Source organism: Musa acuminata, chromosome BXJ1-6 (genome assembly GCF_036884655.1).
Source record: "Musa acuminata AAA Group cultivar baxijiao chromosome BXJ1-6, Cavendish_Baxijiao_AAA, whole genome shotgun sequence".
NCBI classification, from domain to species: Eukaryota; Viridiplantae; Streptophyta; class Magnoliopsida; order Zingiberales; family Musaceae; genus Musa; species Musa acuminata.
In genome coordinates, this window is record NC_088332.1 from 409368 (window position 1) to 432415 (window position 23048).

At 37.2% G+C, this 23048-nt stretch overlaps 2 protein-coding genes across 5 annotated transcripts; one reads left to right on the plus strand and one right to left on the minus strand.

The window, feature by feature from the left end:
• The first annotated feature begins 1991 nt into the window (after window positions 1–1991).
• LOC135675488 (proteasome activator subunit 4-like) lies at window positions 1992–21542 on the plus strand. Of its 4 annotated transcripts, none has more exons than XM_065185678.1 (35): window positions 1992–2404; window positions 2780–2882; window positions 3017–3129; window positions 3659–3781; window positions 5866–5967; window positions 6045–6210; window positions 7409–7525; window positions 7640–7707; window positions 7812–7913; window positions 7994–8210; window positions 9133–9360; window positions 9437–9564; window positions 9650–9767; window positions 9861–10079; window positions 10148–10303; window positions 10421–10497; window positions 10600–10817; window positions 11230–11446; window positions 11530–11609; window positions 11721–11838; window positions 11935–12105; window positions 13003–13171; window positions 13265–13308; window positions 13431–13473; window positions 13563–13708; window positions 14923–15017; window positions 15161–16056; window positions 17008–17295; window positions 17393–17488; window positions 17626–17804; window positions 18710–18791; window positions 19963–20087; window positions 20169–20261; window positions 20999–21152; window positions 21257–21542. In XM_065185678.1, exons 1-35 carry the CDS (start codon window positions 2244–2246, stop codon window positions 21296–21298), a joined length of 5454 nt encoding a protein of 1817 aa, XP_065041750.1. In that variant the 5' UTR covers window positions 1992–2243; the 3' UTR covers window positions 21299–21542. The 4 variants fall into 4 exon arrangements, with proteins under 4 accessions (XP_065041750.1, XP_065041747.1, XP_065041748.1 ...); XM_065185675.1 differs by having other exon boundaries at window positions 1999–2404; window positions 10154–10303; XM_065185676.1 differs by lacking the exon at window positions 9133–9360 and having other exon boundaries at window positions 2107–2404.
• Window positions 6423–6985, minus strand: LOC103971008 (small ribosomal subunit protein eS30z/eS30y/eS30x-like). The gene has a single exon (XM_009384925.3). The coding sequence runs from the start codon at window positions 6852–6854 to the stop codon at window positions 6669–6671; it is 186 nt and encodes a 61-aa protein (XP_009383200.1). The 5' UTR covers window positions 6855–6985; the 3' UTR covers window positions 6423–6668.
• Window positions 21543–23048: the final 1506 nt, after the last annotated feature.

The following is a 23048-nucleotide window of genomic DNA, read 5'->3' on the forward strand; positions in this document are numbered from 1 at the left end:
TGCTAACATTTGTCCATCTAGATCAAATTCAAAGATATATCTAAATTTTCAAAACATTATGACAAGTCTATGTGATTCAATAGTTTTGAATTTTCCCCAACATAGTACATCGTATATAAAAGCTCAAATAATTGTAACTTATTAGAAGCTCAAATGTTAAAGATCATTGAATGAGTGCATGATATTTTTATAAATATTTGAAAAATTTTAGAAAATTAGAAAATGACACTTTGTAGAAGCTAAAAATGTAAAAAAAATTCTCTAAAATAGAAAAAATACTAACATATATCCATCTAAATCAAATTTAAAAGATATCTCTAAAATTTTATGATATTTTGATAAGTTATACTATCCATTGTTTTTTAGATTTTGACCACAAATAATATATTGCATATAAAAAATATTTTCTAAAGGCTAAATTTTTACCGGACATTTGGATCTAATTAGAAGCTCAAATGCCAAAGAAAAATATTGCATGAGTGCATGATATTTTGTTAAAAATTTATAAAAATTAGAGAAAAATAGAAAATGGCATATTATGCATAAATTAAAAAATATATAATTTTTTAAATAGAAAAACACTAACATATGTCCACTCGATTCTCATTAAAAGATATCCTAAAACTTTTAGGATATTTTGTTAAGTCCTACTATGCAACACACTGTTTTTGGATTTTGACCACAAATAATGTATCATATATTAGTAAAATATTTTTGTGGTCAATTTTTTTACCAATTATTTAGGACCTGATTAGAAGGTCAAATGCCAAAAAACTTATATGAGTGCATGATATTTTTTGTAAAAATAAAAAAAATAGAAAATAGAAAATGACACAATGTGTAGGAGTTAAAAATTTCTGATAAATATAAAAAGGCCTTTAAAATAAAAAAATGCTGACATATGTCTATTTGGATCAAATTGAAAGGTATATTATAAATTTCAAGATATTTTTTTAAGTCTTGCTATACAATGCACTTTTTTGGATTTTGGTAAAAAATAATACATCGTATATTAGGAAATATTTTCTGATAGCCTAATTTTTATTAAGTGTTTTACATATATGTATGTAGAAGGTCAAATGCTAAAAAACATTATATGTGTGCATGATATTTTACTAAAAATAAAAAAAAAGCCAATGTGATTTTACACATTTTAGTTTTTCAAATATTCATGAAATATAAAAAAAAAGACAATGTTCTTTTGTGGAAGATGATGATTATTCTCACAATGATCTTTTTATTAGTATATCCGAATGGTACACAAGTTATTTTTTTTTTTATATTTATTTGATATATATTATGTAACTCAAGTAATATTTTACATTAGTTAAGAGTTTCGAGATAACGTTAAATTTCAAAGAAATTTAAAAGGCTATATCATTCGAGAAAATTTTGAGATTAAATATGTTACAAAATAAGTATCACAATGTGTACATAAAAATAAAACACTTAGAAAGATATAAAGTAATTTTTAGGATGGAAGTGAATACCAACCTTAGTTGATGCCCTATAGAAGATAATAATATAATCTCAGTTGGTTTTAAGGTTTGATTCAAGTTTACGAACAAATACGTCACAAAAATTACTATAGCACATATTAAATGAAAATAAATATTTTAAAATCGTAAACCATATTAATACATGAGAAAGTGGCAAAAAGTGAGAGTCGGTGGATTTCATAGCCATCGGATATAATTATCTTCCATTTGATCTCTCTGCTTTTAGAGAGCAAAAAGGAGGAGGAAGAAGCCATTGTCAGGCATAGAAAAAGCCTCCACAGCATCTCCTCTTAGCTAATGAAAGCTACAACCACCACTACACCTCTTATTGATACCACTAATAGCAATTCCGCTACAAATAAACCGAGGAGGAAACAAGAAAACAAAACAAAAAGAAATGAAAAAAAAAAACAGAAACAGCGCATCGGTTAGCTGTTTTCTTATTTATCTGTTGCTGGGACGGAAAACGTTTTGGCTTCTCCCACCAAGCATTTAGAGGTGACCGATAAAGGGGGGAGGGAGGGGCAGGGGAAGCGTGGCGACCGACTCGACTGCGGAGTTAAATCCACCCCGCGGAGCACCAGATCTCGCGCTGCAAGTCGTCGCCCGTGCGTCTTGGGGAAGAAGAAAGCCTTCGTCGTCCCCGGGAGCGGGTATAAATACCCCCACGAGGCCACGACTCTCCCCAATCCCCTAATCCCCAGAAACCCCGACCCCGGTGAGAGAGAGAGAGGGAGAGAGGCGATGCATCTCTACAACGCGTGGCTGCCGCCGGTGGTGGCGGAAGAGACGAGGCGGGAGGAGGAGTCCTTCGCGGCCGTGGTTAGATCGGTGAAGGACTTGTGGCGGCGGGATGATCCCGACTCCGTCTACTCCACCCTCAAATGGATCTCCGTTATCAACATGTGAGACCTTCTCTACCTCTCTTCCACTATTACAAGTCTCCTGGGGCTTGAATTGTTAGGGGTTTGGTCCTTTGCATGGCTCGATCGACTTGCAACTTCGACATGGAGTTTGATGAATCGATTTTTTTGAGTTGTCTTGGTTCTTGTGGTACTGAAAGATTTCATTGTCTCCCCACTTCTCCTTTAAGCCTTTTTGTTTCTGGTAGTGTCTTCTAGGAGTTTTGGTGGGGTGAAAAATGGTGAGTTTTGTTGATTGTCTCCACATGATTGTTTCGTTTGGGTCTGCTGTGTTGCGTTGCTCTGTTTCTTCTTGTTATCTACGTTCTTAGAACTCGGAATTGTCGTTAACTTTGATGGCATGGTTCACTGTCTTAGTTTTGTGAAAGCAAAGAGTGAAGTGTCTCCGGCAGACGTGAGGGAGCTTGTGGAGTTTGGTTTGGATTTGTTTCACTCCTCACAGAACAAACTACATGTCCAGGTGATGATGCTGATGATGCTATTGAAATGTATGACTTTGTATGTGAACCATGGTTTTGTATCTTCAGTTTCAGTGGTGATTGTTACTGTTTCATGATCTTGATTTTTTTTTTCTTCTTTGCTTCTCTTGAGTAGGTTAGATGGGGAAGCGTGTTAGTCAAGCTTTTGATGAAACATGGGAAGAAGCTAGGATTAACTATTGAATGGAGACCCTTCTATGACTGTCTGACACGGACACATTTTAAAAGGTATTTTGTTGGCAGTTTCAACAACAATGGTTTATACTGATAAATTTGATGTTGGGCAGTTCAAGAATATCTTCTTTAAATTATTGGCGGTACCAGGTGTGATCAACCACCTATATGAATTATTTCCTGGCAGCAATACTTCCATATGAATTTGAATCGAAGATCTTATTCAAAAGGAAGAGTATAACAAATTACTAGCCTATAGCACAGTTTATACATGTGAAAACCTTTTTAGATTCATTCATGCTTGTAGCTTTACACGGTCACACAGCTGTTTTGCAACCATTTTCAACTTTGTAATGCTCAATGAGAATATAAGTTTCTCTTGTTTTTGTCAGTGGCAAATTAGTTCAACTGACAATGAGCTTAAAATTCTTTAGCTTTGTATGACAGACTCATGCTAATGCATATTCATCCTTTGAAAGTTTTTCAGCTGCTCAGTATTTACTGTCTAGACCATATATTGATTGTTTGCATGAGAAACTTTGAAGGTTGGATTTTTTTTTTTTTCAATTGTTGTGCTGAGCAGAAATACTGGCCCTGAAGGATGGAGGTTGAGACAACGACATTTTGAGACCGTGACATCGCTTACTCGATCCTGTCGGAAGTTCTTTCCTGCAGGTGCTGCTGCTGAAATTTGGTTGGAATTCAGGTAGCTACTTCTTTCATCAACTTCCAACATGAAATTCATTTCATACACATCCTGACAGTTAGGAAATTATGAAAGTCAATTGATGCTTTAAAGTTGGCATTACCATAGTATATTCAGATAATTTAGGTCATTTATGGTACTGTTGGTAGATAGTGAAGAAGCAAACAAAAGGTTGGTTAACCAGTGTAATAGATTAGTCATCAACTGGAGATATCAAAGTTGACTCTAGATGGTCTATTTTTTGAATCTTGTCGCGTTTCGAGTTGGGAATTTGTCCAGGAAGTCTGAGCTGTTAGATGACTTGCTTGGAGGCGAGTCCTTCCGGGTTCAAGATGGTTTGGGTGTTGGATCCCTACCTGAACGAGTATTGCAACTGCCACATGTAGAGGTCATCTTTTATAGTGTTCATTCTGTAACCACCATCTGTTATGGAGTTAGTAAGTGTATTAACGAAGAAAATATTCTTTTTAGATATCATGCTGACATGGCATACCCGTTTAGCACATTAGCATTTCCTGGTTGGATGGGTTCCATGTGTTGAGTCTTGACTGATCACAAATAGCTGCCATATTAGCATCTAGATTTGCCAGTTGATGTTTTCAAGAGTATTCACTTCAATTATGTGATTCCTCTAAACGGTTATTTGATGTTTCAGAAGCATGCCTTGTTCAAACTGATTGTGGGAGCACCATCCTTTTGTGGTCTTGACTAGCCCTTCAAATTTATATCCTACTGATTGTTAAGACTTTTCTTTTTCTTTTTCCAGTCACGCCAATAAACAACTCATTCTGCACAAGAGAACATTAAGATTGACGATACCTTAGATCTACCACTACATGTTGGAACTGTACTTACTAATATATTTTTCTAACCGAGTTTTTATATTCAAAATTGTTCTGTTTTCCTTGTTATGCTTTCATTTCATAATAAGTAAAATTTTCTCAGTTTGTCCAAATTATATACAGTTGGGTTTTTTGTCCACTCCTTTAAGCACAGAAATCATAATTTTGCATTACATATTGTTAACTATTCTTTCTTGGCAAATTTTCTTTTCTTTTTTTATTATTCTATATGTCTGTTATTGTAATCTGGAGATCCCAATGCAAATTTTCAGCAAAAAACTTCCAAGCCGTGTAAGATTTGAATTTATGATCCCAAGTGAAATGTTATTCTTGTGATCGTGTTATGACATCTGAAGTCTAAATTAGAGGACTGAGTGAAGGTTCATGGCAAATAATTCTTTTGATTTAGTCAATTATATTTCAATCACAATGAAAATGTACTGGTATTGCTTCTTATAATTCAGTAGAGTTGATTCTTTTGAGGTTACATTTTTCCTTCTCTTGTCATGATTTTATACTGAGCCCTTTTTTCCGAATTTTGTACCCAATCTTACCATCATGAGTTTGAAATGGAAGATTATGTAGTTTTAAGCAATTTTTGGACCATGATTTTGTATGTAGAAGACATTAGTGCTTCTTGTAGATGTTATAGTTGAAGTTTGGAAAAGCGTATAAATCAAGGATTGCAGTTTTGGGTACCGGGTCTGTGCCAATCTAAGGAGGAGCCGGTGGAGGAGAAGATGAGGATGAGGTGGTGGGGAAGTGCCAGAAATTAGGCAAGCCGATGGAGGTAGGCCGTAGTTGGATGGTGGCGGTTAGGTGACGGAACGCGAAGGGAGAGGACACTGTAGGTGGCTGTGGGGATGGGGCCACTCACGAGCCTTAAGAGCCATGCTGCTGCTTTTAATAGGAAAAAACAAACGAGCAGCTGCCTCTTAAGCGGAGAAAAAAGCAAATAAACATGACCAACCCAAAAGGGGTAGTCTATATCCCGGTTCACACTCGAATTAATAAATACCATTCTGTACTAAACATTCCAGGTGAAATCAAGCTTCCTAGTTTAAACGAATATGAATTAACTGGAGTGTCTCGACATATTTGTTAAACTTGGCATTTTGAGAGGCAAAGAGAGACAAATAATTAGTTTCACTAATGCTATTTCTATTAGAATATCCTAAATAAATGGATATTGTCATTCCACTTTTCTCATATTGCAGACTGACTTAGTTAATTATTATGCAGGGCTTTAATGGAAAACCCATGGCATAACTCAGCCTTTGAGGGTTCAGGATTTGTGCAACTCTTTCTTCCTGTTAACTCCGAGAATCAGAATTACTTTACAAGGTATAATGGAAGATGGGTATTACCAAAACTGAAACTTCTTCTCTTTTACATGTTCATACCATTTGATGATCTTGCAGTTGTTGGATCAAGGAGTGCCTTGATCTTTGGGAGACACTACCGAATTGCCAATTTTGGGATATTCAGTGGACTTCTTTTCTTGCACGTTGTATAAAGAGTTGCAAGGCTATTGACTGGGAACAGTTCTTGCCTGCACTCTTTTCTCGATACTTGAACATGTTTGAGGTATATGATACTCTTCTGAGTAAAATGCAATAGTTTATGTTAAACTGATCAAAAAGTTTATAATGTCCTTTTTTTTAATCTTTTATCTAAAAGAAAGTTTCTGAGATAAAAAGAGCAATGTAGTGGTTTAGCTTTGTCTCCTGTAATAACCTTTTGTTTTAAGTATAAATGAGATGACAAATTTGTTGCCTTTTTTAATTATTATTATTTTTGCATATCATCAAAGACATTTAATAGATCATCACCATGCATATATTAGTCCAACATACTGAAAGCTAAACCCTACATCATTGGTGCAACAACATCAAGAAAGCAACTCCAATCCAAAGTAGTTGAATTCGTTGATCATCACCATGCATAAATAAGTAGTACGGGATACTGAAAGCTAAACCCTACATGCTTAATACGACATCATCAAGAAGTGCTCCAAGTGCTTCACTCCTGAAACCCTCATCTCCCTACTTGGAAGAGTTGGGTCCTCTCTTCTTCCTGAATCCAACAACTGCGGTGATGAACCGGCGGTTATACTGCATCTGCTTGTGGGCCCTGCTCCTTGGCTTCTTCTTCTTGTCCTGCTCTGCCACTTTGGGGGTCTGTTCCATCACCTTCCGAGCATGAGCGAGAGATCTGTGCACCTTCCCCATGGCAGATGTGATTCAGCTCCTTCTTGGGCTCGCAGCGAGGCATGGAGGGAGGAGCGGCCACAATGACAGCCTTTTTTTATTATTAGCACTTAGGATAAATCGAGATATATTCTTATTATCTAGAAGCTACATCTATCTGTGTCTGGTGTTTATGGCATCTTTATCTGAGTTATAATTAGTTATGTAGTCTTCATATTAGTTACATCTTGAATATTCCCTCGATAATTATATATTTTAGTTTATGCATTTCAGATGTTAGTCATAAAGAGTAATGTTTTGTGATTATATGAAACTTATGATAAGCCTTCATTCCTCATTATTTGTTTTATTTGCAATCTGTTTTTTTCTTTTGATTCCCTTTTTTTTTAATTTTATGGTGCTGTTGGAGTTTCATATGCTTTTCACTAATTTGTAATAAATATTCTTTTTCATATAAGTAATCTAAAGCATATGCTGATTTATCTATTTATATGCTGACCAAAAAACATTTGTTACTTAATGGTTATAAATTCTGAAATGATAGTTGTGGTCTGTTATATACATGGTTTATTTAGGTTCCTGTATCAAGTGGAAGTGGATCATATCCTTTCGCCCTGGAAGTTCCTAGAAATATGAAGTTCTTGTTTTCCAGTAAGAGTGGCACTCCTGCTAAGGCTATTGCAAAGTCAATCGTAAGCAATTTTGTTCTGTTTTTATATATCAAGAGCATTCTGGGCATATTGTTATGCTTTTCAGGAGTCTTTTTATATTATGTTGATTTAAATCCTATGGTATTATTGTTGCAGGTTTATCTCTTGAAGCCAGGTAGCTCAGCGCAAGAGTACTTTGAGAGGCTGGCAAATCTACTGGAACAGTATTCTTTTCTGACCTCTTATCTCACTCTGTGGTTTAGTTGCATTTCTTATCATGTAATTACCATTTAGCATTCTGTTGCTGATGAAACATTTGGTTTTCTAGATATTATCATCCCTCAAATGGTGGTCGCTGGACTTACTCTCTGGAACGTTTTCTTCGGTACTTAGTAATTAACTTCCAGAAGCGACTTCAGCATGAGCAGCTGTAAGATGTCCATTAAGATGATGCAAATTCCAATCCCTATTGCTTTGCTGAAATATTTTTCTCAAATTATTTCTGTGCAGCAACCCGGACCAAAACAAAGAAGCTGATATCTTCTTGCGAAAGACAGAAAGGGCCTTATTTGTTAAAGTGCTGTTGAAATTAATAGATCGTGGTCAGTACAGCAAAAATGAATCTCTTGCCGAAACAGTTGCCGTTGCAACTTCTGTTCTGTCATATGTGGAACCATCCTTGGTCCTTCCATTTGTTGCATCTAGGTTTCAGCTGGCATTGGAGACTGTGAGTATTTGATAATGTAGAACATTTTATTAGTTGGATTATCTAATCTGTGCATATGAGTAGGGCCACAGTCAATATAAGTTTTTATACAACTTATTTTATTATACTATTTATGATAGTTGGTTGTTCTTGCTTTATTCCTTCATGGAAAATAAGAACATGTAGGACAAACTTCTTTGTTGGTTCATAGAGATTAAGAAAGACTAAGTGGTTGTGGGCAAGTAATGTCGTATTGCGTACCGGATCTATATTGGTCTTTGGTCAGACTGGTACATACTAGTCAGTACCAGTGTATTGACACATGGTACACTGGTAAGCACTGGTGTTTCAAAGATAAAAAAGGAGAAGAGGAAGGCGGAGTGGAGGAAGAAAAAGAGGAGGAAGGAAAAGGAAGGAAGAAGAGGAGGTGGTGGTGGAAGAGGTGCAAGGAGGAGGAAGAGGAAGGAAGAAGATGAGATGGTGGAGAAAGAGAAGGAAGATGAAGGAAGAAGAAGAAACAGTGGAGGAGAAGGAAGAAGAAGAAAGAAGAGGAAGTAGAGGAGGATGAGGAAGAGGAGACGGAGAAGAAGAGGAGGAAGCCTACTTGGGAGGTAGGCAGTGGTGAAAAGCAGCAGCGTCGGAGGGCAGTGCGAGGGTGTGATTCCATGCTCCTTGCCAAAAGATGACTGGACAGTCCGAAATGGGAGCGGTCTGCATACCAGTCAACACCCAGACCGCTAAGTACCCCACTTTCGTACCTGTCTCGGTTAAATAGAGAACCCTGGTTGTGGGACATGTCACCCATATTTTAACCATATTCTCGTGTCTTCTCTGATATTTCTGTTGGTTTTAAACACAATAGGACTTAAGATTTTGTGTGTTCTCTTCCACTAAAAGTCGGTAATTCACTGGGATAAAAAGTTCTTTCCTTTTTGCTGGGTAGTTGACAGCCACCCACCAGTTGAAATCTGCTGTCACATCAGTGGCATTTGCTGGTCGTGCAATTTTTCTTGCCTCAACTTCTGCTCCTCAAGCTGATGATCACAACAATTCTGATGCTTTGGTGGATCTAATAATAATCTCTCTCTCCAATGCATTACTTGGTATGGATGCTAATGATCCTCCAAAGACCTTGGCAACTATGCAGTTGATTGGTTCCATATTTTCCAATGTAGGTACTTTTGTTTATTCCTGTACATGCTCATGTATTAATAATTGTTTACTCATAAAGTTTCATGTAATTTTAGTTAGCTGTGGTTGGCGACAATGATGATGGGTCTTCATTCCTGCAAAGCATCAACTTTTCAGAATGGCTAGATGAGTTCTTTTGTCGCTTATTTTCTCTACTTCAACATTTGGAACAAACTAGTATCACGTGAGGAGTTATATTAGTTTTTATGCATTCTTGGTGTTTGTTGTTATCTGCTGTTGGTTCACTCATCCATAGCTGATTCCTGCAGAAATGAGGTTCCTCAAGCTTCAATTTCATCAGGAACGTTTCTTGTAGAGGACAGTCCATACTATTTTTGTATGCTCGAAATCTTGCTTGGGAAATTGTCCAAACCTTTGTTTGATCAGGTTTTTAATTTTTGGTCCAGAAACCACTTTCATATGACTAGTTTGCCTGTTTTCTTCTGTTCATTTTATATGTACTTTCTTTAATATTTTCAGTCTTTGAGAAAAATATCCAAGTTTGTCAACTCAAATATTCTTCCTGGAGCTACCACCGAAGTTGGCCTTCTTTGTTGTGCTTGTGTTTTGTCAAACCCAGAAGAGGCAGCAGTCCACCTTATTAAGCCAATCTTAACGACCATATTATCCTCTTTTGAAGGAACCCCAATTTCAGGTTTTGGTGGTGGAAGACGTTTTGATGCATCAGTTTCTACGAAGGTTTGTTTACACCATATAACTATGTAAATGTTTGTGGTGTCATATATTATGTCTTGAATTTTGTGTAGATGCAGGCTGCACTTTCACCAGCTCTTGAAACAGCATTAGAATACCATCTGAAAGTTCTTGCAATAGCCATAAGTTATGGGGGATCAGAGCTGTTGCAGTTCAGGGATAAACTAAAGGAAGCAATCGGATCTGCATTTCAGGCCCCTTCTTGGAAGGTGTTTACAATTTTTCCTAATAATCATTATCAATTAACTTCATGTAGGTTCAACTTTAGGTTAGTTATGTGTCTTTTCTTGAGCAAGGGTAACACTAGTTTGGTCATGAAATGACAGGTCAATGGAGCTGGCAATCATGTGCTTCGCTCTCTTCTTGGAAGCCTCATTCTCTATTACCCCATTGACCAGTTTAAGTAGGCAGATAGTTATCTGCTTCAAATTTCATCTTTGTGTAGTATGTATTTATACTATTGGCATTGACATTTTCTAACTGTTGACTGTTTCTGTCTGTATAGGTCTTTTTGTAGTGAGCCTGGTTCTTCTTTAATGGAAGAATGGCTTTGCAGCAAAATTAATGAGAATGAAATGAATGAAAAAGCCAGTTTGTTTCCTCGATGGCATGTTCCTACTCAGAATGAACTTTCTTTTGCAAGTGAGCTCTTAGTTGTTCATTTCCAATCAGCTCTGGATGTCCTTCTCAGTATTTGTCAGACTGAAATGCACACTGAGGCAGGTAAGATAATGTATGATCTTTTTTAACCACTAAATGAAGAGGTATATTTGAAAGAGCAATCTATACATATCAATAGGTGGTAGACACATGCAAACTTAATTTAAACATTGCATTGTATACCATAATCTGTGTACTGAAATTTAAGCCCTTAGTACTTAAGGTCCATTCTTTGATCCTGCGTTACAATATCTAACTAAATTCTGTCTCCAAACAGAGATTTTCATTATATCCTATGCTTTTGAGGGTTAGAATTTTGTTTTAATGCTGCCTGCTACAATAGTTTCATATTTTGTGATTTTACTAAAATATCTAAGGTTTTACTTTCTCATATATTGAACCTAAATCTGAAACTTATCTCTTAGACCAACTAATTGCATATTATGATACTAATTAAGAGAAGTATTTTGCACAGGCGATGAGAAGGAACACTTGAAAGTGACTTTATTGCGCATATACTCATCACTACAAGGGGTAATGTCATGCTTGCCTGATATGCGACCTTCCTACAAAAATAAAGGAACTAAGGACACTGATTTTAATTATTCTGTTATTGCGGGAGCTGTTGGGTCATGTATTGGTAGTGCAGAAATGAGGGAGAGGGCTGCTCAGCAGATACATGTAGCTTGCAAGTATGTTTTTGATTATTAAATATTGATATCTTACAAAGGTTATTTTGTCGAGCCGAATCTCATTTACCACCGTAAATTGACAGATATTTACTGAAAGAAAGATCAGATGATAGCATACTTCTTATACTTATTATTCGTGTCATGGATGCTTTAGGGAATTTTGGTATGTGCTTTATGCTAAAATTCAATCTGGTAATTTCTCTAGAAGTAATGATCTGTTGGCCTCTAAAACCAGTGGTCTATAACCTTCCCCCCCTTTTTCATACTAACATAGGAAGCTTGGAATATGAAGAATGGTCGAGTCACATACAGGCTTGGAAATTGGAGTCTGCTGCGATAATTGAGCCTCCATGTAATTTTATTATTTCTTCTCATGCTAAGGGAAAAAGAAGGTGAGCCTTTTGTAGCTGTATTGGTGCTTTTGATTGTTATGGAATATCAAACTAAAAATTGCTGAGTTGCTACTGGCCTACTATATTTTTTTGTAGGCCAAGATGGGCACTTGTTGACAAGGCATACATGCATAACACATGGAGATCCTCACAATCATCATATCATAGGTTTCGCACAGATAGCAATATATCTCCACCTGAGCACTTGGTTCTTCTAATGGAGGATCTTCTGGATCTCTCTTTGCACAACTATGAAACAGTTCGCTCGTAAGTTTTCAGCATATAGTTTCTTTGCTGTTGTAATTTGATCCAATCTTCTTATCCTCTATGCACAACTATGAAACAGTTTACTCGTAACTTTCTTTGCTCCTATAATTTGATCCAATCTTCTTATCCTCTATGGACGACTATGAAACAGTTTGCTTGTAAGTTTCTAGCATATAGTTTCTCTTCTCTTTTATGTGAACCTGACTTTTCTAATCGTTTTCTTATTGGATATTATTCTTTCTCCAGATCCTTTTCTTATTGGATATTATTTTTTCTCCAGAAAATATAGAAAAGTACATGTTTTGTGTGAATCTGTTTACTTTAATATGTTTATGGTAAGCATTTTGCAGGATAACTTTTCATATCTGGGTGAAGTATTTAAAAATTTAATGTTAACTAATAATGTTCATGGGTTTCCTTTATTTGGTTGATCTCCCCACTGACTTTGGTATCTGTCAATCTCTGTTCATGTACAATAATGAAACCTGTGGAGAGGGACATTTGGAAAGAATAGGTAAGAAGTAGTGTTCTGGGTACTTTTATGTTGGAGTAGGGTATGGTTTTGGTGCTCTTGTTTGTTCAAGCTTGTGTCAGTGAGTTTGACAGTTTGAGATTGACAGACTTCCATTAATAACAACTTACTCTTGTTTAGCAAGTTGGGGACCTCAATTTGTTCACCTTTAAACTTGCCACCCCTTTGGTAAGATAAGGCAACTTTGTAACATTGATGACCTCAGCTGTTTCCTGGTCAACCTTTCATATTCCGTTTTATATTCACTAGAGTTGCTAAAAGTGATCACTGGCATATGTCCTTTGTATCTTTCTTATTTGACTGACAGTTCTACTGATGCAAATGAGCAGTGTCACTGACACTTTCTTTGTCCTTCTAACCTTTAGACTTGCTGGAAGATCTCTTTCAAAGATGCTGAAGCGATGGCCATCATTGATTTCCAAGTGTGTTCTCACCATGAGTTCAAACTTGCAGGATCCAAAAGCACCAGAACATGTAGTACTAGGTTCTTGTGCAGTTCTTGCAACACAAACGATCCTCCGACATCTGTCAATGGTAGCCAATTCTGGATAATATGTTATTTCAATTTTATCCTAAATACATTGTTGTAACAACATATGTACCTTTTCTGTGCCATTCTATATGTAGGATGCAGTCTCATTCTCAGCATTTATCATTGGTCTTCTAGCTAGGTAATCTTCTACTTCTATCTCCAAAGAAACTTCTATTTTTTGTTTCATACCCTGTCAGTTTGCTATTACATTTGCTGCTGTCCAAATCTGCAATCTCATTTCTGCCACATGTTCTTATGAAGTTCCCATCATGAATCACTGAAAGTTCAGAAAGCTATAACTGAGGTATAGTTCTTTGGTCAATGATCAGCAATCTCATATATTGTTTTGCCTTTAAACCCATAATATGGTATTGCATTTTTGCCTTCTTGCAGCTGTTTGTTAAATACAACATCCACTTCTCTGGAATATCAAGGAGCTTTTTCAAGTCTTCAGGTACGAACCCAGAGGGGCCAGAATTTACTGAGTTGATTTCACAGATCAGTTCCTTAGGCTTTGACAATACAAGCCTGCATTGGAGGTAATGATAGAATCTATTTACTGCATGAGACTGTTTAAATGTGCTCAGTTGTTGCGTGTGTTATTGTTTCTGTACACTTATGTTGTATGCCATGTTTGTCTTTCGTACTCATATGTGGTATAAATGATTAAAATCTCTGTCCGGTGCTCAGCGGACTGGTATAGAACTGCCCAACATAATACATGTTGGTAGGTGTTGATACTGGCTAGGCTGCTACTAGCAGAGTAGATGAGGGAAGGAGAAGATTAAAAGATGTATGCTTTAGGGCTTGACAAAATAGAGTGTGGAAGTTGGGGGAATAGACGAGGGAGTTGATGGAGGTGGTGGCATGATGGGATTAGTTTTTGTAGTTCTTGCTGCTCATCTAGTGGAGTGGAGAAGGAAGAGAAGAGAGAGCCAGATAGGAGAGAGGACAATTGATTATGGTTCTCAGCAAGAAAAGTCGATTCATTTCGACCGGGCCATACAAAACAGGTGGGCATGAATTGGTACGCAACCTGTCCTCAATTTGCATGGTTTGGTCCAGCCACATAAAAAGAAAACACCTCTATACCCTAATCACGTCTCCTCGCACTCACGCAGGACCTATTGTGAGATCCTCCACCATGCACCATTGCAGTGCACCGTCGTCACCTACCTGGCACTTCTTCTTCTCCGCTTCCTCCTTCCTCCACTTCCTCCCTGCTGCCACTACTTCCTTCCTCTTCCTTTTCAATCCTCCTTCCACCATCATCTATTCCTTCCTTGTTTTTCCTTCTTCATCTCCCTCTTTGAGTCACTGCTTTCAATCAGAACGTACTGGTCTGGTCAGGGCCCTATACAGATCCAATACCCGAGATGACATTCCTTGGTTCTCAAGATCTAAAAAGCAGAAAAGAGAGAGAAACCTTAGTATTGGTATTGCATGGCAAGAATATAATAAAAAAAGGGACTTACCGGTACAACTTGATTCCTGTTAATTCACTGATGGGTTAGCTCTGGTAAGTTCGATGTAGTGAACTTACTGGATGGTAAGCTTGGTTTCAGTCCCAAATAGGTAAAAATTGTGTGGTCCGTCTACTGGTTGGCCATTGGACTGGTAAATGCCAGTAGGTGCCGACTGGTTGATTTGAATAACTTGCATATATTTTTTGGTCATCTTCCATTTTACATGAATGTTTGCTTTTATATTTTATTTTTATTACTAATTTGCATGCAATTATTTTTGTTTTCAGGTATAATTTGATGGCTAACAGAGTACTTCTTTTGTTAACTTTGTCTTCTAGAAGTGACTCACATTTATCTTCCAAAATTTTGGGACAAACTGCAGGTTAGTTGATTGGAAGTTTTGTTTGGATACTGGGGAATATGTAGCATATGGTCCCCTAAAATATATCCGTTTGTTAGTCAAATGTATGCCTGATATATCTTAGATCTATGTTCTGCTTTAAAATAAATCTTATCTGATGACAGGACATTTTTTAAGAAATTTGAAAAGTCAACTTCCTCAGTCAAGGATACTTGCAATTTCTGCTTTAAACACTTTATTACAAGGGACACCTCACAAAATCTCAAGTCAAGAGCAGCAACAGTCTGAGTATCCAAAAGAAAATAACAACCTCTCTACTGAAGGAATCTTGAATGAAATACTAATGGAGGATGGATTTTTCAGTGAAACGCTTAATAGCCTTTCTCATGTCCATATAATTGCTGATGAGACTTCTGTTACCAGAGGAAACCAAGGAGAATCATCCTTTCAGAGCCTGGCAGATAAAGCCATCACCTTTTTCTATTTTGATTTCTTAGCTTCATGGCCACGAACTCCCAGTTGGATATCCTTTTATGGAGGTGATACCTTCTATTCCAACTTCGCAAGAATTTTTAAGCGGCTGATACAGGAATGTGGATCACCAGTTTTAAAGGCTCTTCAGAACACCTTGGATGAATTTTCTAGTGCAAAAGAGAGATCGAAACAGTGTGTAGCTGCCGAAGTGATGGCTGGTATCCTTCATTCTGATGTTGGTGTCCTTTCAGAGGCCTGGGATGAGTGGATGATGAATCAACTTCAGAAAATTATGGTGGCATCATCTGTAGAAACAATACCTGATTGGGCAGCTTGTATTCGGTATGCAGTTACAGGGAAAGGGAAGTATGGCACAAGAATCCCTCTTCTGAGACAGCGAATATTAGACTGCTTGATAGTACCCTTACCTCAAACAATGGCCACTAACATTGTGTCAAAGAGGTATGCATTCCTCTCAGTTGCACTGGCTGAAATATCTCCACCTAGGATGCCCATTGCTGAGGTTCATTATCATCATCAACTTCTGGAAGAGTTATTGGATAACATGAGCCATTCGTCTGCCCAGGTATGATTTTGGCACCTTTAATCAAGTTAAAAGACTTGTATGCACCTTTGATTGAATAAAATATTTTAGCAGCATTGTATGGCAATTTATTTTTTCTCTTTCTAGCAACATTAGATGTCATGTTGCTAACATTTGCATTTTGTTGGCGACCGACAGAGTCGCACATGAGCTCCTTGCTGATCAGTATAAGCTTTGTGTCTTGGTACACACTTGGCACTGTCACTTTTTGTTGGAAGCACACCATCCCATGGACACACTATTGTGTGCTTTCGGGGTACCTTGGTTTGGCGGGTACAAACTATCCTCTAATGAATCGAAAAGTAACTATTAACTAAACCTCTTTCCTCTTAGAAAAGTTTAAAATCAAAGTTTAAATTATTCACACTTTTTTTATCTCTGTCATCTCAGCATTGCAGTAACAGCTTCCATAATCTGGAAAGCCTCATGTTTTCCTAGTGGTTTTTGGAAGGATGAGCACTCCAGTATCATCTAGGCTCAGTAACTTGAAGAGTACTAGATGTTCACTCCATAGCGCGCTCATTTGTGTGCCTGGTCGTTATCCGAACATCTTATTGTGATCTTGGGCCTATCATGTTGATGGGTTGTTAATGAGACTTAGCTGGATATAATTTTTAAGATAAATTTAGAATATGGATTAAATCACTTCCAACGGAGTGCATTTTTGAGAGAGTACTTCAATGAGCAATATGGTTTCTCATGGGAATGGTATTTGCAATACAAGTTTACCAATAAGAAAATGGCTATTTAGTAATCATGCCACAGTAAATGCATGACAATACATTTTATCTGTTATTAGTGTACTTAGTACTTTAACATGATGAGGCCTTAATTATTTTTGTGCTTGAACTTTCAAGTTTCACCAGACACTAATTGACTTTTAGCCTGTTATTAGTATTGCACAACTTTTATTAATATATCAATGTGAGGCAGGTGCGGGAAGCTATAGGAGTCACTCTCTCTGTGCTATGTTCAAATTTGCGGCTCAGTGCAGCTTCTGTGCATTCTTCACCAGAAAAGGTTGAGGAAGAAGGGGGTCTTATGGTTGGACTTCTGCAAAAGAAAGATTGGGCAAAGCTTCTAACAGAGGGAGTTTCTGAGTTGGCAATGAATATTCTGAGTAGAAATCACTCTGACAGCATGGAGATCACTGGAGAGTTAACTCATGAAAATGTCTCAGTTAACAAAGAAGTGAAGGCAGATATCAGAAGGATGGAGACGGTACCTAAATTCTTTTTTTTTTTTTTTTTCTAAAATTGACACTATATGTCAAGGTCAGTCTTATTAATCCAACATATTTTTCTTGTGGTCTTTGCAGATGTTCCATTTTCTTATCTCATCTTTGAGATCTGGAAGATCCTCTTATTTGTTAGATATAATTGTTAGGCTCCTCCATCCTGTCATTTCATTACAGGTATGAAATAAGCTTTAAATGGCAAGATTCTGGTGCCATAAAGGATCCGTAACATCCAAGTTACTGTTTTGTGATGTTTTACTTCCTGATACCAAACACACTTGACACATAATGTTGAGTCTATTTTATATTTGCAGGAAACATCAAACAAAGATTTGTCAACACTGGCCAAGACAGCTTTTGAATTACTAAAATGGAGGGCATTACCACGGCCTTTCATGGAAAGTGCCGTTTCAGTGATTCTTTCTTCAGTAAATGATCCCAACTGGCGAACAAGATCTGCATGCCTTGCTTATCTTCGTGTCTTTATGTACAGGTCTGATATTGCTTTGTCTTGGTGTTCCTAACTGCCTTATTCTACATCCAATTTGATGTGTAGGTTTCAGTAGTTATATTTATTTATTTTATTGGGTCTATTTCATACTGTCTTCAACTGTAGATTGCTCTATGACTTTTATTTTTCAGATATGCTTCTGCTACTTAGTACATGTAGTCTCACTTTGCTAAACTTCTCTGCCTTTCTAGTTCTCTAAGTTGTGTAGCTTCCTTCTGTCAGAGTTGTACCTAGGTGTCCTAGGTAACTGCTCAGCTGGTTGTTTTTTTTGCATAAGTTTGCAGGACCAGGGGCAGTTGGTTGCAATTAATAAACAACAAGATACATATTTTAGTTAAGAAAGAAATATATCTTCCAAGGTGAAAGTTATTGTTACAATTAGAAATGCGTGGTTTTATGAGGCAGTTATAAGGTGATGCATGATTTGTGAAATTTGAGTAGTTGGGTTATTTAGACATTACACATACAAAAAGTTAATAGAATAACAAATGTTTACTTGTGTCATGAATTAGTTATAGTTCCGATAGAAGAAAAAATCGAGGGAGAACTACTTAATATTGCATGAACATGTCTAAAAGGAGGCTAGATGATGTTAATTGATAGGATCACTAGTGTGAGAAGATACGAGACCTAAGAAAATTATCGTGCTGAATGGTTGGGACATTGCGACTTGTTGCTGTTGGTAAAAAAGGCATGGTTGGCTTGCCAGCATTTGCAGCAAAGATTATTTGATAGTTGGCTAATTGTATGTTTTACTTTTATTGAACCAATAATTTCAATCGTGTTTTGGTCCTCCAAAACATCATCATGAGGAATAGAGGGAAGGATATATAAATGAAATCAAATCAATTTGAAGGTTCTGACATTTTTTAAACTCTTCTGGACAGGCACACATTCACCCTTTCAGGAGTGGAGAAACAAGAAATATGGAAGTGCATTGAGAAGCTACTCGTGGACAACCAAGTTGAGGCAAGTCTAGCTCTGTTTCGGTATTTGACTGAAATTTTTTTTAATAATAAAAAATCTGTCAGGTGATTTGACCATTATGTTGTCTACACTTGATATCACATAACAAATATAGTACAAAGCAAAAGGCACCAAAGTTCTCTTTGAGTTCTTATGGTTTAAATCATTTCTCTGACCAGCCAATATATTTCGAGAGATCTTAATCACTGAACTCATTAGCATATCATGCTGTCTCCTCCTAATTCATCCCTTTGTTTGTCATGCATCTTTGTTCTTTTTCATTCATAGTTATGAACCAGCACTTTCCTGTTGTTGATCTCTTCGTCTCTTTGGTTAGAATGATGAATTCCTGGCTGCTCATGTTCTTGTTGGCTTTATCTTTGTAGGTTATCCACGGTGTTATCTAATTTCTCCCTAGAAAATTTGTCTTGCTAAAAGGTGTTCAAATTGGTTTTTTCACCCAGGATTTAGGTTCTTATCCCCTTTTTGTGTGGCATAAATTTATGAATCATAGGGAGGAACAGACTGTGGTTCTGTTTCTTGTTATGGTTGGATGGATTTTGGATTATGAATCTGATGCTAAGGGTTTATCTATTTATCATATGGATATGCCAACCTTGCCTTGTGGCATCACTTCTATCCATGTAGTGCTTGGTTTCATCCATCACTGTTTACAAGTAGTTCAGCTGGTGGTGTCAAGCTTTAGGGATTTGTGCCCATGCTATCTGAGAGGACTGAAGAAAGTAGAGAATTCATCATGAGTGGATAACTAACCTAAAGCTTCTGTAGTTGTTCATGGATGGGCTCTGTTTGGGCACATCATCTTACAAGAATTATGCTGCATATTCTTAATAAAACAAAATACTATGCAACATGGTGTCAGGCAATGACAAATTTTGTGTAAAGGACTAATAATTTAATTGAAGGTTACATGATCATAACCAATTTCCATGTTGACAATGCAATATCATGGGGTTCATCAGGCTAGATTTAAAGAAAAGTTTAATTCTTTTATATTTTTGTTAACCAGTCTCTCTCTCTCTCTCTCTCTCTCTCTCTCTCTCTATCTCTCTCTCTCTCTCTCTCTCTCTATATATATATATATATATATATATATATATATATATATATATATATTCTTCAGTTAACCTTCATCCCTTTTCCATTCAAGCAGGTTAGGGAGCACGCGGCAGGTGTCCTTGCTGGTTTAATGAAGGGCGGAGATGAAGATCTATCAAGGGCTTTTCGTGATAGATCCTGCACGGAAGCAAAATTGATGCTCAAGAAACGAAAGCAAAGGTCCAGCTTGTCACACATTTGTGTAGGAATACTCCTTTGGCTATTGAACACAGATTTAAATGGCTCATGGTTATATTGCAGGAATTCTCGTTCTAATCAATCTATAGCTTCTATACATGGTGCTGTCCTCGCATTGACTGCATCAGTATTGTCAGTTCCATATGATATGCCCAGGTATTTCTCTACTTGCCACAGCCTTATGGTTGACTCTTTCTGAATTGATGGAAAAATCAGAATCTTAAAAATAGCAAGTTCTTCGTATATCCAGTCTTTGCGGTCAAATTTTATTTGGTTTGATCTGCTTGGTATTTGTTAAAAGGAGAAGGCAGTTAACTCTTTAGGGAACTACTCCAGCTAGTATTGTTGAAAAAAAGTTCATAAATGATTTCATGTTTTCCATCTTCCTCAAACCAAACTTTGAGTTATGCCAATGTAATTAATAGCACAAGAAACTTAAGAAGCAAGAATTTACATCCATGATGACCATATAGAGGTTATATTGTTGCACATGATATTCTAAATTTTTGAACGCCTATCCTGGGTAATCCTTAGACAGCTAAATAATCCTAAAGTTTGAACAAGTTGCTTGCTTCAGGTCTTTTCTCTTTAATTTCCTTCCCAGTGTCTTCTTCTATCCTTCACTGCATACTGTCTTCATTTGTTCTTTTCTTTTGTGGGACTTCATGTTACAAATGCTCAACAGTCTTTCATGGTCCTTGTAATGAAATTGCATTGGGTGAGATCAAGAGGTCACATCAGTTAGCTTTCTTGGCTGAATGAAATTGTAACTAGTATTATTCTTTTCATACAAAATTCATGTTACTGAGTTTTTCCTCCTTTTGAAGTAATGTGAAGCTAAATATAGATTTTGGGTTAAACATACATATCTAACTCCATGTTTCTACCCTCAGCTGGCTACCTGATCATGTAACGCTGCTCGCTCAATTCATCGGTGAACCTTCACCCATTAAATCCACTGTCACCAAAGCCGTTGCTGAGTTTCGGCGTACGCATGCAGATACTTGGAACATCCACAAGGATGCGTTCACCGAAGAACAACTGGAGGTAAGTCACCAGCTCTCTAGATCTGTTTTCTAGCACCCCTCCTTTCATTTGCACGCTTGCAAATTCTTTTCTTGATTTGATTACTTGCGGATGATGGCTTGCAGGTTCTTGCAGATACATCATCATCTTCTTCATACTTTGCCTAACATGTCAGTGGGCGAATCAAGCTGCAAATGGTTGGAAAAAGAAAGAAAATATTTATGTTTATTGTGTGTAATATCATTAAAGATTGGAGTTTCTGTTCTTTTGACGTCTTACAGACAAATATCCGCGTAGCTAGTGATCAATTCAATTGATTGGTATTTATAAAACCGGTAGATGAGTATATTTAAACTCTATTCAAGCTAATAACATCATATATTGTTGGCAGTAACATCAAAAGCTTTCATATGTCCTTTTAGTAAATAGATGTCAATGATTGTTAAATTGATGTTAATGCTTTATTGATATCGTTAGCTTGAAGAAGTGGTGGATAAGTAGGTGGTGGAAAGATTCTATAAGAAATTGTTAATAGATGATTTAAATATTTTTAATTTATTTGAATGATTATGAAATATATGTTAATTTAGTTCAAATAGTTGGAATATTATCGTTTATTGTTGTTGTGGTTATTGTCGGATTTACGGTGATGTGGACCCCAAAATTTTAATATTTTTAAATAATAATATCTCATTATTTTTATAGGGCTATGGTTATGAAATATATATTTAATTTATTTCAAATAGTTGGAATATTATTGTTTATTATTGTTGTGGTTATTGTTGGACTTATGTTGTGATTATTTTCCTATAAAAGATGGATAGGTGAGGTGGGTTAATTATGGTCGAGTGAGAATTTGTGGGCTAACTATAAATTGATTCACTTAGTTAGTTGTCTCGGTTCTCATATTTTAAAAAGTTGTATTGATACTCCTGTGATAACATTTAGGTTCATTTATTCTAACGATGTCACTTTTATCGACGAAAATATAAAAATAAATGATAAAATATAATTTTAACATTTAGTGGTGGATGATGGAGTCGTTGGCATCGGCGGTGGTGGATGATGACATCGTTGGCATCAATGTTGATGCAGTTGTCTAATCGCATTTGACGATGATAAAATCTGCTCTCATCGCAACACCACTCACCTCCAAGAGGAGCGTGCTATTGATCTCATTATCGCTTTGCATTTGCATCAACCCTAACGCAGTTGTCAAGAGGCAATTGCGTTGACGTCGATGCATATGGTGGTGAAAGCTGTCATGGCGTCTACAATAAAGATGGATTGTCGCTTTGCATTTGCATCAACCCTAACGCAGTTGTCAAGAGGCAATTGCGTTGACGTCGATGCATATGGTGGTGAAAGCTGTCATGGCGTCTACAATAAAGATGGTGGCCATCTCATCGTTGATCCATTAGGAGGATTCCCGCCTTGACCCATCCCCTTTTGCATCTACGTTAGCATTGACATGGATGCCGAGTAATTGTTGCATTGGACATCATGCTTGAAGATAGCAGAGGACGTGGCCATCGACCTCCTCTACCTCCACCAGAGCAACCCACCTACCGTGCGTGCCAACCTCAAGCCCTCCAACGTCTTACTTGGCCCAGACTTTGAGTCTTGCCTTGTCGATTATGCTCTTATCTCGTCTCTCCTCCTTCCTTGGCCTCACCCCATGACCTCATCGCCCCCTCCTCCACTACCTCATCCTCCCTCTTTTACTGCATGCCCAAGTCCCACCTTCCCAAGCCCTCCTTCACCCCTCTCTCCGATGTCTACAGCTTCGGTGTCCTCCTCCAAGAGCTCCTCACCAGGATGACCCCCTTCCAGGACTTGCTGGAGGAGCACGATAATGACATCCCCTAGTGGGTTTGCTCCATGCAAGAGGAGCAAAATGACTCCGGCAAGGACCTC

Excerpts from the sequence above, each read along its gene's own strand:
- LOC135675488 (XM_065185678.1), top strand. The coding sequence starts at position 2,244 with ATGCATCTCTACAACGCGTGGCTGCCGCCGGTGGTGGCGGAAGAGACG. Across the intron at positions 7,708-7,811 it reads CTGGCAAATCTACTGGAACA|ATATTATCATCCCTCAAATG; the intron begins GTATTCTTTTCT and ends TTGGTTTTCTAG. Across the intron at positions 9,361-9,436 it reads TTGGTTCCATATTTTCCAAT|TTAGCTGTGGTTGGCGACAA; the intron begins GTAGGTACTTTT and ends ATGTAATTTTAG.
- LOC103971008 (XM_009384925.3), bottom strand. The coding sequence starts at position 6,854 with ATGGGGAAGGTGCACAGATCTCTCGCTCATGCTCGGAAGGTGATGGAA.